Source organism: Dermochelys coriacea, chromosome 1 (genome assembly GCF_009764565.3).
Source record: "Dermochelys coriacea isolate rDerCor1 chromosome 1, rDerCor1.pri.v4, whole genome shotgun sequence".
Taxonomy (NCBI): Eukaryota; Metazoa; Chordata; order Testudines; family Dermochelyidae; genus Dermochelys; species Dermochelys coriacea.
Window position 1 is genome coordinate 219,462,951 of NC_050068.2, and position 12,570 is coordinate 219,475,520.

General features: G+C 42.5%; 1 protein-coding gene across 1 annotated transcript in view; it reads right to left on the reverse strand.

The window, feature by feature from the left end:
* Positions 1-12,570, reverse strand: part of CRACR2A (calcium release activated channel regulator 2A) — a 97,110-nt gene that overhangs the window by 39,660 nt on the left and 44,880 nt on the right. The window contains exon 8 of the mRNA XM_038419807.2: positions 12,033-12,128. Coding sequence (XP_038275735.1) covers positions 12,033-12,128 — 96 coding nt within the window. The remainder of the gene's footprint in view (positions 1-12,032; positions 12,129-12,570) is intronic.

The window sequence follows — 12,570 nt, forward strand, 5'->3', positions numbered from 1 at the left end:
TAGTGCCCTGTCCCATTCAAAATGCATAAAGAGCCTGGATTTTCAGGAGTACTGAGCACTCACAACTCCCACTGAAGTCAATGGCAACTTAGTTACTGTGTAAAATCAGGACCAAATACATTTCATTTGCTGGTCTATCTTTTTCTGTTAGGGATACATAACAGTGGTATCTCTGCACTATCATCTTTGTGGTCAGTAGTAAAGTAATTGCATTTGCCTCTGAGCTTGCAGTCCTGGTTGCGGAGTGTCTAGTTAGATGCTTGTCGGATTGCATTATTGGCTCTCTGCCAGGTGCTCAGGTATTACAAGGATGGGGACCAGGCAGGTATATAAATAGAATAGTTAGAGTTTTGGCATATGGTTTTGGGAAGCCTGGCCCACAGCAATGTCCTGTCCCACGTAAAATGTACCATTTCCTGTGCACATGCACAAGAATGCAAGTTTCAGATTTGCTTTCCATGAGATTCTTGCAAGTATAGCAAGACTGTGTGACTGTTCGCATCCCTGCACAGAGGACAAGCACCACTTCAGTGAGGGGTGGCTTTACCAAGGGTACATAGATTCAATTGCACCCACAGAAATGATGAAACCCAGGGGCCAAACCCAAGTGGTGCTATGACCCCAGGTCACAATGCCTGGAGTGGGGAGCCGGGCCCAGCCCTGCAAGACAGGATCCACTGTTGTGGAGTGAAAGTGGAGTAGGCAGCAGGTGGGGAGAAAGCTCACTCTCTATCCCTTCTTCCTCCCCACCTCAGCATTCCTGCCACACTGGGCCAGGATTAGGAATGCAGTGCCAGGGCAAACAGTACTGATGAGAGTGATCGGTGCTCTGCTTGATTACAGTAGAGTGCACCCTCTGAACTGGTAGGTTGCATCTGTCCCTGGCTGAAATCCCATTTAAGTGATGAAAGTGGGACTGGGATGAATTTCACCCAAAGAGCAAACAGGAAAGGGACAGGAGCACAGCCCAAGCAAACTCACTGTCACATTTGCGTGAATACTCACAGACAATGCTTTGCCATATTCACCCAGCTCTGCTTGTGAATTGAATCACAATCGAAATTGGCTCTAGTCTCAGCAGAGGAAAGGCTACACGCAGTGGTTCTCAACCTATTTACCATTATGGGCTGCATATGCAGCTCTCTATGTGTTATGTGGGTTGCATCTACACAATTTATATACTACCTGTATGACCCTGAGGATCTTACACAAGCTGCAGCTGTGTGCTGATTGGGCCTCAAGTTGCCCACGGACTGTGAGTTGAGAACCACTGGGCTGTGGCATTAATCACTGTGCCTCCCACCAAACAACACAACACAATAGAAGGATGTGTATTAACTTGATGTGTAGATTTGGTTTTGATAAAGAATGACATTACTGGATTACAGGCAAAAATGTAGTCAGGGAAAATCAAGATTGCAAAAAAGTGAGATTCCAACAGCAATGATAACTCACATTGCTAACATTAATTTGGCTGCACTAAGCATCTTGCATACTTTTTTACATTTTATCATATAACCATGGTGATATGACAACTAGGAAGCAGGAATAGATAATACTGAATGCCAGTGTTACAGGCAGCACAGGTAGCTCAAAACTTTCTTTTATAAGACCCTGTTTTCAGTTGCTTATAACTTTGCCAAACTTAAATATGGAACAAAGATCAGTTAAGATTACTATTGGAACTTTAACTTTTGCATTGCCTAAAATTTTGTGATTTTAATTATACAATCATAACATTGGACTAAAGTAAGGGCTTGGTTTTGTTTGGGGTTGGGTTTATTTGTTTGTTTGTTTGGGTGTTTTTAATATAAATTCATGTTTGAAGCAAATAAAGAGAGGGAGAACATTTTTCCTGTAGTTAACAGTTTGAGTATTTGAATGTTCAAAATTGAGCTTTAACATTCACAACCCATTGAAATGAATGTAATAGAGCTTATTGTTTATCAGTTATATTGATTGTGCTGTATTTTTGGAATGAGAAAAGACAGAGGCCCTGGAATACTCTAAGCCGGGGTGCTGGAACTGGCCGGGCCATAGGGCCATGGCCCTCCCATTTTTTACTGGCCACAAGGGTGAGTGATGAAGGGGAGGGGGCAGAGAGGGGTGAGCAGGGTAGGGCCTTGTGGGGAAGAGGTGGTGCAGGAGGAAGGTCTTGGGGGAAGAGGCATTGTGAAGGCGGGATCTTAGGAGAATGGGGGGCCTCAGGGAGAAGGGGCAGCATGAGGGAGGGGCCTCTGGGGAATGGGCAGCATGAGGGCGGGGGCTAGGATAAAGGAGTGGGGTGGGGATGGGGCGTATGGGGAAGAGGCGGTGCGGGGGCAGTGTCTTGAGGGGAAGGAGTGGCATGGGGGAAGGGCCTCAGTTTGGGGTCCGGTAGCCCCCCACACTTTTAGGAAGCTTCAGCTGCTCCTGACTCTAAATATATAAGAGCTACCATACTGGTCTGACCATGGTCCACTTTACCCAGTATCCTGTCTCAAAAAGTGGCCTGTACTGGAGCTTCAGGGAGAGCATACAGAACTGGCCAATTATGGAGGCAAACACCTGTCAGGGTTGGTCTAGGTTTACTTGTTCCTGCCTCGGTGCAAGGGGCTGGTCCACATGAGCTCTTGAGGCCCCTTTCAGCCCTATGTTTTTATGATTGTGTGTTTTAATGAGACAATTTTTTCATGCAAATTGTCTCCATACCAAAAACTTGAGAATAGCAAAAGCTTCAACAGAGCTCAAGCACAGAGAATCTTGGTACCAAAAGGTGAATATGTGAAGAAGTTATGACCATCTGAAAACAAAAGTTTACAATGGTAATTGGTTTGGAAACTTAATTATGGCAGGTGCTATGGAACACCCATTATAATACTGTAGTAACACAGGTACTAATCTTGGACATGATTACTAGCGGGCATGGCACAACTGTGAGTATAGAGTGATGCAGTTCAAATTTTGCATGGTAGTAAATGGATCAATTGGACATGATCAGACTGAGAAGTGAGTATGTCACAGAAATGTGTAGCTTTATGCTAACACAGAAACACAAATTATTTACATGATCCCAGGGGTATCTGCTAAGTGTTTGCCAGACATTGGACTAGAAACTTCTAATTAGGCAAGTTTTCCATTTGGTGGAAGGACTTTTTGGGTCAGAGTCTCAGCTGTTGTAAATCAGACTAGGTCCAATGAAGTCAGGGTTCACTGGAGCTGAGAATCTGGTCCACCATAAATCCTGCTGTTACCCCAGCTAAGACTTAACTGAAAGGTATCCTCAAGCCAAAATGAGACCTAGCTTCATCAAATGTTGGAACCCTACCCCACAAACAGTTCTCCTGTAATTGCCTCCCAAACACACACAGTGGCTGACATTTCCCTCCTTCTGAACTCAGAATCCTCTTCATTTCCTTCTCCTTCCCTAACCACAACCTCCTCTTCTTCCATATCCAGCCCAAACTTACCCTCCTGTATACCTAACCAGATCCACACATGCCTTCCCCTTCCCGGCCTAGACCTCCACCTGACCATGCGTCCAACCTCCTCACAGGGAAGAAACTCAGCTACCCTTTATCCCAAGCACAGATCCTAGCTACCTTCTTCTCCCAGTGCAAGACTTCTGCTGGGCCATGGTACAGTACCATGCTGCCGCCCGTATGAACACACATTAGCCAGGCAGGTCCAGCTGTCTCTGTGCTGAGCCCCGCTGCCTACTCTTTGAAATGCCAGCCTGCTATGGATTTGGGGATATTACAGATAACACCCCTGTAATATGAAGGATGGGAGCATGCTGACAATTCAAGAAGGTGGCAGCTGGCAGAAGGGACTGAGCCAAAGAATCTATTGGCTTCCAGTGGCTCACTGTCCCTGAAGCATGATCTTGGACCTACATTTGCAAGGAGATAGGCCCCTCTGTATTTGCAGAGCCGCACTCTGTTGGCCTCTGGGTTCCCTGTCAGCACAAGTTTGGATCAGCATTTAATCCACCCTTGTCCACAGATAGAAGCTCTGCCAGATGATCCCTAAGGGAGCTTCCATCTGGCTGAGTCAGTAGGAGCAGCCCTGAGCATTTCTTGGCTGGCAGTTTCTCTTCACATATTTTACAATCCCTCACACTACAGGGAAAAAAAAAAAAAAAGGTAAGAACAACTTTGCCTAATTAATGCAGTTTGGAAAAAGGAATTTGTATTATTCTCAAGAACTTCTTTCATAATCCAGCAAGGATGTTGTAATTAAATGAAGTTACCATCATTCATTTAAAGAATAAATGTAATTGGCAAAAAAAGTGCATTTCAATTTAAGAGGAAGAGAGAAGGAATTGACTAAGGCACAAATTAGACACTGAGGGCTTGATTCGAATTACACCGATGCTGGTGTAAATCAGGAGTAACTCCACAAAATCATGGAGGTTATTCCATTATAAAAACAGGTGTAAGAAAGAAGGAGAGTTGGGCCCCAAATGCTGGACATGAGGAAAGAGATAAATGTGAACATTAAACTCTGCACTGAATTATGCTGTTGGGTGGAAAAATCAGAGTGGCCTACCCAACTGGAGAGCAGTCACAGATTATAATTTACGCTGGCGAAGGGCACCACTCAGCTGTTAAAATGACAAAAGTTTCAAGTGCAATTTATTATCTGACGCAATATACCTTTCAGTGACAATCAAAATAAAAGAAGAAAATCCAGTCTATCCAGGGCTTGCTACTTTTCAACAGCATGCCCATAAAAATAAAAGGGGCGTTTGGATTTTATAGTAGTGAATAAATCCTATCCTTCCACAGCCTGGTTCTTGGACTGGTATGTGTGTGTATACAACTGTCATTTCAGGTTCCTGAGTTAGTTGTTGTTCGGCACAGGAGCTAGCAAACAGAGCTCTAAACAGGGGAGTTTGAGTGGGAGTTGGCAAGGGGAGTTTGTATTGTGGTGCTTGTTTGGGGTTTGCTTTTGCTGGGGGGGGGGTGGTCTTTTTGGTGTGGCTTGTGTTTCCCAGATTAACAGGATTTAGGTGGGAAGGCGATGACAGATACGGAGGCAGCTGTGGGAGTGACTCCTGTAGTGGAAGACACATTGAGGATGACTGGATGTGGAAGTTGTGGTATGTACATAATCCTGGAGGGGGGAACCGGTAAGAGTTTTTTCTGCATGAAATGCCATCTGATAGAGCTGATGGAGGAAAAGATCCGAGGTTTGGAGATGCAGGTGGAAAGTCTCGTTGAGTTTAGGAAGGGGTTTGAGCAGATTATGGAGCAAAGATGTGAGGTATCTGAAGGGAATAGCTCAGACTCACAGATGGAAGCAGGGCTGGGGAATTTTGAGGGGAGATTGGGTGAGGAAAGTGGTCAGTGGAAGCATGTGACTAAAAGAACCAGGCAGAGGAAAAGACGGGCTAGTGAAGGAGAAATAGAGCTTAGGAATAGGTTTGCAGAGTTGGAAAATGAAGAAGGGGCTCAGCAGGTACTTGTTGAAGGTGGAAGGGTAAGGAAGAAGAGAAGAGAGGCTAGTCCTATAGGAAAAGGGGAAGAGTCAAGGGAGACTACACCAAATATGAGCCCCAGGAGGATACAGGATGGGTTGAAGAGAATTGTAAGGGAAAATAGGAATGGAAAGAACTTGCATCCAGAGGGAACAGGGGAGAGACTGGAGAATAGCACCGTCACCAGGAAAAGGCAGGTCTATGTGATAGGGGACTCTTTATTGAGAAGAATAGACAGGCCTGTAACTAGAGCTGATCCAGAGAATAGAAGGGTGTGCTGTCTTCCGGGTGCTAAGATACGGGATGTAGACCTGAGGTTGAAAAGGATCCTAAAGGGAGCGGGAAAGAATCCCCTAGTTATCCTTCATGTGGGAACAAATGATACGGCTAGATTCTCGCTGGAAAGTATTAGGGGAGACTATGCTAGGCTGCGGATGACGCTTAAGGAAATTGAGGCTCAGGTGATCTTTAGTGGGATCCTTCCTGTTCCTAGAGAAGGGCAACAAAGGTGTGACAAGATTATGACTGTCAACAGATGGTTTAGGCAGTGGGGCTATAAGGAGGGCTTTGGGATGTATGGCCACTGGGAGGCATTCACGGACAGAGGACAGTTCTCTCGGGATGGACTTCATCTGAGTAGGGAAGGAAATAGACTTCTAGGATCAAGGCTGGCACAACTGATAAAGAGAGCTTTAAACTAGGAATTAGGGGGAGATGGTTGGGAGATGTCCAGGAAATCTCCATGCCAGATTTTAGCATTGAGAGGGAAGAAGACAAAGTAAGAAAGGATACGGCCGTGGGTAGGAGAATGTATATAAGGAGCGAGGGCAGTGTGGATACTAGTCTAATAGGTTATACTGGCTGTAGAATGACTGTGCCTAATAGGGTACAAAATGTGAGCGAGGCCAAACAGCAAAAATTAAGATATTTGTACACCAATGCGAGGAGCCTAGGTAACAAAATGGAGGAACTAGAGCTACTGGTGCAGGAAGTGAAACCAGATATTATAGGGATAACAGAAACATGGTGGAATAGTAGTCATGACTGGACTACAGGTATTGAAGGGTATGTGCTGTTTAGGAAAGACAGAAACAAAGGTAAAAGTGGTAGAGTAGCATTGTATATCAATGATGAGGTAGAATGTAAAGAAATAAGAAGCGATGCAATGGATAAGACAGAGTCCGTCTGGGCAAAAATTACATTGGGGAAGAAAACTAGTAAAGCCTCTCCTAGGATAGTGCTTGGGGTGTGCTATAGACCTCCGGGATCTAATCTGGATATGGATAGAGCCCTTTTTAATGTCTTTAATAAAGTAAATACTAATGGAAACTGCGTGATCATGGGAGACTTTAACTTCCCAGATATAGATTGGAGGACCAGTGCTAGTAATAATAATAGGGCTCAGATTTTCCTAGATGCGATAGCTGATGGATTCCTTCATCAAGTAGTTGCTGAAACGACTAGAGGGGATGCCATTTTAGATTTAATTTTGGTGAGTAGCGAGGACCTCATAGGAGAAATGGTTGTAGGGGACAATCTTGGTTCAAGTGATCATGAGCTAATTCAGTTCAAACTAAATGGAAGGATTAACAAAAATAAATCTGCAACTAGAGTTTTTGATTTCAAAAGGGCTGACTTTCAAAAATTAAGGAAATTAGTTAGGGAAGTGGATTGGACTGAAGAATTTATGGATCTAAAGGTAGACGAGGCCTGGGATTACTTTAAATCAAAGCTGCAGAAGCTATCGGAAGCCTGTATCCCAAGAAAGGGGAAAAATTTTATAGGAAGGAGTTGTAGACCAAGCTGGATGAGCAAGCATTTTAGAGAGGTGATTAAGAAGAAGCAGAAAGCATACAGGGAGTGGAAGATGGGAGGGATCAGCAAGGAAAGCTACCTAATTGAGGTCAGAACATGTAGGGATAAAGTGAGACAGGCTAAAAGTCGAGCAGAGTTGGACCTTGCAAAGGGAATTAAAACCAATAGTAAAAGGTTCTATAGCCATATAAATAAGAAGAAAACTAAGAAAGAAGAAGTGGGGCCGCTAAACACTGAGGATGGAGTGGAGGTTAAAGATAATCTAGGCATGGCCCAATATCTAAACAAATACTTTGCCTCAGTCTTTAATAAGGCTAAAGAGGATCTTGGGGATAATGGTAGCATGACAAATGGGAATGAGGATATGGAGGTAGATATTACCATATCTGAGGTAGAAGCGAAACTGAAACAGCTTAATGGGACTAAATCGGGGGGCCCAGATAATCTTCATCCAAGAATATTAAAGGAATTGGCACCTGAAATTGCAAGCCCATTAGCAAGAATTTTTAATGAATCTGTAAACTCAGGAGTAGTACCGAATGATTGGAGAATTGGTAATATAGTCCCTATTTTTAAGAAAGGAAAAAAAAGTGATCCGGGTAACTACAGGCCAGTTAGTTTGACATCTGTAGTATGCAAGGTCCTGGAAAAAATTTTGAAGGAGAAATTAGTTAAGGACATTGAAGTCAATGGTAAATGGGACAAAATACAACATGGTTTTACAAAAGGTAGATCGTGCCAAACCAACCTAATCTCCTTTTTTGAAAAGGTAACAGATTTTTTTGATAAAGGAAATGCAGTGGATCTAATTTACCTAGATTTCAGTAAGGCATTTGATACCGTGCCACATGGGGAATTATTAGTTAAGTTGGAGAAGATGGGGATCAATATGAACATCAAAAGGTGGATAAGGAATTGGTTAAAGGGGAAACTGCAACGGGTCCTACTGAAAGGCGAACTGTCAGGTTGGAGGGAGGTTACCAGTGGAGTTCCTCAGGGATCGGTTTGGGGACCAATCTTATTTAATCTTTTTATTACTGACCTTGGCACAAAAAGTGGGAGTGTGCTAATAAAGTTTGCAGATGATACAAAGCTGGGAGGTATTGCCAATTCGGAGAAGGATCGGGATATTACACAGGAGGATCTGGATGACCTTGTAAACTGGAGTAATACTAATAGGATGAAATTTAATAGTGAGAAGTGTAAGGTTATGCATTTAGGGATTAATAACAAGAATTTTATTTATAAATTGGGGACGCATCAATTAGAAGTAATGGAAGAGGAGAAGGACCTTGGAGTATTGGTTGATCATAGGATGACTATGAGCTGCCAATGTGATATGGCTGTGAAAAAATTTAATGCGGTTTTGGGATGCATCAGGAGAGGCATTTCCAGTAGGGATAAAGAGGTTTTAGTACCGTTACACAAGGCACTGGTGAGACCTCACCTAGAATACTGTGTGCAGTTCTGGTCTCCCATGTTTAAAAAGGATGAATTCAAACTGGAGCAGGTACAGAGAAGGGCTACTAGGATGATCCGAGGAATGGAAAACTTGTCTTATGAAAGGAGACTTAAGGAGCTGGGCTTGTTTAGCCTAACTAAAAGAAGGTTGAGGGGAGATATGATTGCTCTCTATAAATATATCAGAGGGATAAATATAGGAGAGGGAGAGGAATTATTTAAGCTCAGCACCAATGTGGACACAAGAACAAATGGGTATAAACTGGCCACCAGGAAGTTTAGACTTGAAATCAGACGAAGGTTTTTAACCATCAGAGGAGTGAAGTTTTGGAATAGCCTTCCAAGGGAAGCAGGGGGGGCAAAAGATCTATCTGGTTTTAAGATTCTACTTGATAAATTTTTTGGGATTTTTGTAAGTAATTGATCTTTAAATATTCAGGGTAAATAGGCCAAATCCCCTGAGATGGGATATTAGATGGATGGGATCTGAGTTACCCAGGAAAGAATTTTCTGTAGTATCTGGCTGGTGAATCTTGCCCATATGATCAGGGTTTAGCTGATTGCCATATTTGGGGTCGGGAAGGAATTTTCCTCCAGGGCAGATTGGAGAGGCTCTGGAGGTTTTTCGCCTTCCTCTGTAGCATGGGGCATGGTTGACTTGAGGGAGGCTTCTCTGCTCCTTGAAGTCTTTAAACCATGATTTAAGGACTTCAATAGCTCAGACATGGGTAAGGTTTTTCATAGGAGTGGGTGGGTGAGATTCTGTGGCCTGCGCTGTGCAGGAGGTCGGACTAGATGATCAGAATGGTCCCTTCTGACCTTAGTATCTATGAATCTATAAGATCATGAGATCCTTACTCAGACAAAACTTCCACTGAAGTCACTGCAAATTTTGTCTCAATAAGCAAGGATTAAAATCCAAGTATAAAGATTTCAAGTTTGCTCCGGCTCTTACACCAAACAGTTTAGAAGAAAAATATATAGAAGAAGACACAGCCAAAGGCTTTCAATGAACAACCTTTGTGTAACTCATTGATAATAGATGTCTAAATCTACTTGGAAAGCAACAGATAGCGAAGATTAAAATAAAACCATTATAAAATGATGAGTAATAATATCTTACATATATAGATATATAGTCAGTTGCATACTGAAAGAACCCGAAATGCTTTATAAGCCTACAGAGAGAGAGAGGGAGAAAGACAGAGAAACAGTTCATTTAATCCACTGCTGAAATACAATTACCTCTTAAGTGGAACGTGGCAGATATTTAGCATGCAGCACTGCACAACAGGCTGCAACAGGCAATGGAGAAAAATACTACAATTTGGATCAATAGGGTATGTTTACATTGCAAAGAAAACCCTATGGCACAAGTCTCAAAGCCCAGGTCAATTGACTCGGGTCCAACAGGCTGCGGAGCTAAAAATAGCAGTGTAGACATTCCAGGTCAGGAACTGAGCCTAGTTTTGGATCCTGGGCTCCATCCTGAGTTGGAATATCTACACTCCTGTTTATAATGCTGCAGCCCAAGCCCCATGAGAGTCAATTGACCCAGGCTCTGAGACTTGGTGTTGTGGGTTTTTCTTTGCAGTGGAGACTTATCCAAAGGCAATTACCATCAGTTGGCTGTTTGGTGACATATGAAATAAAATGATTGTCTTAGTTCAGTTCCCTAGGGGGCAGGTCTCCACACCACACATAAAAATGTGCTATCACAACTAGCAAACTAAAAACCCAGTTATCTCTCTGGTACCCAGGTGCAAATCCCATTGACTTCAGTGGGAGTTGGATCAACTCCTTAGAGAAGAATCCAAACATTGCATAACCAGTGGAGACTGAACTTCTCTTGCTCCTCACTAGAATGGACCTTCAGGTCAGCACTGCCAGAGAGAGACGGTTATATTTACTCTGTAATTAAATAGAGGAGATTTATCTTCAGAGCTGTCAGTCTCAGGTCTTTCATCAGCAGTGAAGTCACTTTTTAAATTGTATTAAATCCGCCCCCCTGGATATATTTTGCAGAGATTTATGGCAATTTTACAGAATGAAAGTACCGTGCTTCCCCAGACTGTGGAACAAATTACAGCAGGCACCTGATATGGAAACATGACAGGCTGACGAGAACTGTGAGCATCATTGCATTCTCACATACATGCCTGTAAATCGGGGCTCTCCAGTGGAGATACACTGCCATAAAACTGACATGACTGAAAAGAATCAGGTCCAGTGGGTTTAGAATAGACTATTTAAAATTTATGGCACTGATTCTCCAGTACAACCCAGAAGGAATCTGGAGTGGAGGTGTGCACTAATAGCTTTAAGATACCATAGCAGTCTCCAGATCCCATGCTATCCAGGCACTAGGGTAGTCCCTGGTATAAATTAAAGTGGCAAGAATCTGTTACATCTGCATAGAACCCACCTAACACAGTGGAAAATCAGGCCTATTGTTTTTATGATGCCTTGTGAGAGAAATCACTGACTTTAGAAAGGAAAGGACAATGGGTAAAATTTTCAAAAGCATGCACATAAGTGATCTAGGAGCCTAAATCCTATTTTCAAAAGTGATTTAGGGGCCTACCTCCATCAGACTTAGGCTGCTAAGGGACAGATTTTAAAAAGTATTTAGACAGCTAGGTGGCATTTTTGAAAATTCTATTAAGTGCCTATCTGCCTAGGTCACTTTTGAAATTGAGAGATGGATGCTTTTGAAAGTTTTACCCTGTATGTTTATATAACATAGCACATATTAATATTGTATTATCTCTTTATAAGGAGATGTATGTGCTGTTCAATAAAAAATCAGTAAAGGGATTATATAAATTATGACATGATACAGTGGTTGGAAGTTGAAGATAGACAAACTCAGATTGGAAATAAGGTGTACATTTCTAACAGTGAGCATAATTAACCATTGGAATAATTTACCAAGGTCACGGTGGATTCTCCATCACTGACAATTTTTACATCAAGATCGGATGTCTTTCTAAAATATACGCTCTAGGAATTACTTTGGGGAAGTTCTATGACCTGTGTTATACAGGAAGTCAGATTAGTTTTTCACAATGATGCCTTGGAATCTATGAACCTCTATGAATTTAAAAAGGACTTCAGTGTGGAACTGCAGCTTTCATGGTGACCAATCACTTCAAATGGCTTTTATTTAAAAAAAAATTCTCTGAGTTGAAATATTGCTAAATATGTGAAAGAAAGAAGAGAAACTATGAAGGAAAATCACAGGGGCAAATCAGAGTTATCTACAGTTCTTTCTCTGTATAATGCTGTTAAGTACCCTTTTCTGTTTTTGAACCAGTTGTTCCAGCTCTTGTTCTTTTGAAACGAGTTTATGTTCCAGCGCTTGACTGCGGGACTGAAACCTCTCTGTGTCCTGCAAAATCAAAAGACATGAACATTAAGCAAAAAGGCAAGGTCTTCATCATCAGGGCAGTATGGTCCAGAGGACAGGGCATAGGACTAGAAGTCAGATCTGGAAATAAGGGGTAGATTTTTGACAGTGAGTGTTACTAACAAATGGAACAGGTTACCTAAGGATGTGGTGAATTCTCCATCACTTAGGAGGCTAGATCTTCCGCTGGGGTAAATTGGCATAGCTCCATTGACCTCAATGACTGAAGTTAGTGCATCTATGCTGAGTTACACTAGCTCAGTTTCTCACCCACATAAGAGGTAAAATTTTCAAAAGTGCCTAAGGGACTTATGTTAAACCCCATTTTCAAAAGTGATTTAGGCACATCTGAACCTATGTCTGTGAGACTTAGAAATCTGTCTCACTTTTGAAAATGGTTCTGAAACTGCTAAATTGCTTCCAT